The following is a 2,489-nucleotide window of genomic DNA, read 5'->3' as shown; positions in this document are numbered from 1 at the left end:
ATAGCACCAACCGCGATAAAATCGAATCAGCCGTTCAAATGTTATAAGCGGTTCACATACTTTCACACACACACACACACACACACACACACACAGACACACACACACACACACTCGGGGCAGAAGAGATACTGCTACCGGGCGCGTCTCCCCGAGCGGATGGAAGAACGCTCGCTGTCCGTGGATGACACTTAATCTCTTAGTTGATGAGGTACAGCGGGTAGGAGCCAAGCAAACTAACCAAACAAAATAAGCCCCCGTGGACAAAACTCCCCTTTAATGGGTTGGTCACAGTAACTGACCCAGCAAGACGATTGGTTCCTGCTGTAACTCACTGGGAGTGTCCGGAACCTGTATCGTAGTTTCCGACGATGCAGGCCACGGCTGATGTGAGCTTGCTCTGCCGAGGTGAAAGTTGCAGCAGTGGATCAGGAGCCAGCCACTTCGGGCCTTGATCAGGAAGTACGCAGTGAGTGTTAGAGATCGGAATCTTCACCGCTCCGAGCGAGTCTAGTCCGTCCGTGTATTCCAGGACTGGCTAAGTGTCGGCTAGGCCTCAGGGAACTGATGTAGGAGTACTATCTCCGAAGGTACACCCGTTCCTAGTTATGGCAACCCGCTCCACTCCGTACGATGCGCTGGTAAATCAAAAAAGTATGAGTAAAAATATGGAAACAAACAAGAGTCAAAACGGGGCTCACGCCCAGCAAGCAGCTATCGTAGCAAGCGCTGAGATGAAGAGGGCACAAGCGCTGGAACACCTTGATAAGCTTACTAGAGAGCTGCATGAGTTTGTTAAGTCTAAAGTCAACATCCACAAAGAGATCAAGACGAAGACAACCGGTGTAGTCAACGCCCTTCAAAGGTTCAGAACACTTGATGACGGATGGCAGGCACAACAACGGCAAACTCCCAATGTCACACCGAAGAAGAGCAGACAACCTGCCGCAGACACCGTCGAAGAGATGGACACCGGTGCCGAAGGCGATGGTGAATCTCTAACAGAAGACAGAAGCGACACTGGTGTCAGGTCTGGGAAGAGGAAAGACCGTAACTCTCCTGACCCAACGGTCAACCAAGTAATGAAGAAAAAGGACACAAAACCAAGTCCTCCGAAAGAAGTGGCGGCACGGAGTGCCAAAAATAAGGAGGTCGACGCGTGGCAAAAGTAGAATCGAAGAAGAGAAGGCCGGAGCAGGATCACCTCCCAAAGCAATTGCCGAAGGAGCCACGACCGGAACCTAAGCGGAAAAATCGCGCAAATGGATCAGACCTGACGCGCTGATAATCCGCCCTGCCGAAAAAGAGAAGTATTCCGAGATATTGCGCCGCATAAAGCGTGATGTCCCAGCAGACCAGGTTCGAAATACCGTCGAGAAGATCCGCAGGACAATGACCGGAGATATGCTGATCACGTTGTCAAGGAAAAGTGCTGACAAAGGCCAAGCCTTGCAGAGGACCATCACAGGAATTCTTCAAGACGATGCTAAGGTAGTCTGTAAAGGTCCACAGGAGACCATTGAGATTCGAGACATCGACGAAGAAACGACGAAGGAAGAGATCCAGGCCGCCCTGAAAGAGGAAGTTGGAAAAGATCATGAGATACCTCTAGAAGGAATAAAAATCCGTAAGGCTTTCAGAGGTACGCAGACGGCTGCAGTCACTTTACCTATGACCATCGCGCGAAAATTAGTGGAAGGAACCGGCAAGATCCATGTCGGGTGGGTTAACTGCCGAATCAAAGCGACGACGAGACCTATCCAATGCTTTAAATGCTGGCACTTTGGACATGTTGGGCCCCAATGTAAAAGCCAAGTAGACCGATCTAAACTCTGCATCAGATGTGGACAAGAAGGGCACCGTATCGCGGACTGTAAAATTCTGCCAAGTGTGCAATATGTGCTGACCAGCAAGGAGCAAAGGACGTGGCTCACCATGCCGGCACCTACAGATGCCCGGTATATCAGGAGGCGCTCCAGAAGTTGACGAACAAACAAGCATGAGGATATTGCAGCTCAACCTCAACCATTGTGAAGCAGCGCATGACCTGCTCATGCAATCTGTGCGAGAATTAGAGCTGGACTTGGTACTGATAGCAGAGCCATATAAACACCTGAGTACCCAACCCTGGGAATCTGACAGCACATCCAAAGCTGTCATCTGGTCATGTGGCAAGCTTTCTTTCCAAAATGCAGTCGACAACAGCAATGCCGGCTTTGTAGCAGTATCAGTAGAAGGCATCCGCTTCTATAGCTGCTACGCACCACCTAGCCTCCATTGTTGACTTCACTGATTTCCTGGATCGACTAACCGAAGATGCGAAGCAATACCATCCAGTAGCGATAGCCGGAGACTTCAACTCCTGGGCAGTTGACTGGGGCAGCAAACATACAAACGCACGAGGGAAAGCACTACTGGAGGCCTTTACTACACTAGATGTGGTTTTGCTCAACAGTGGTGATACGCCGACCTACACCAAAGGTGACGCA

The 2,489-nt window shown here is 50.5% G+C and overlaps 1 protein-coding gene across 1 annotated transcript; it reads left to right on the top strand.

Moving 5' to 3' along the window:
• Positions 1 to 1,234: 1,234 nt before the first annotated feature.
• Positions 1,235 to 2,036, top strand: LOC123274106. Its single transcript, XM_044741596.1, has 2 exons — positions 1,235 to 1,380; positions 1,458 to 2,036. The coding sequence occupies exons 1-2, from the start codon at positions 1,343 to 1,345 to the stop codon at positions 1,984 to 1,986; spliced, it is 567 nt and encodes a 188-aa protein (XP_044597531.1). The 5' UTR covers positions 1,235 to 1,342; the 3' UTR covers positions 1,987 to 2,036.
• Positions 2,037 to 2,489: the final 453 nt, after the last annotated feature.

This window comes from Cotesia glomerata, unplaced genomic scaffold (assembly GCF_020080835.1).
Source record: "Cotesia glomerata isolate CgM1 unplaced genomic scaffold, MPM_Cglom_v2.3 scaffold_22, whole genome shotgun sequence".
NCBI lineage: Eukaryota > Metazoa > Arthropoda > Insecta > Hymenoptera > Braconidae > Cotesia > Cotesia glomerata.
Note: the sequence above shows the minus strand (reverse complement) of the source record. Positions and strands in the feature narration are given on the sequence as shown.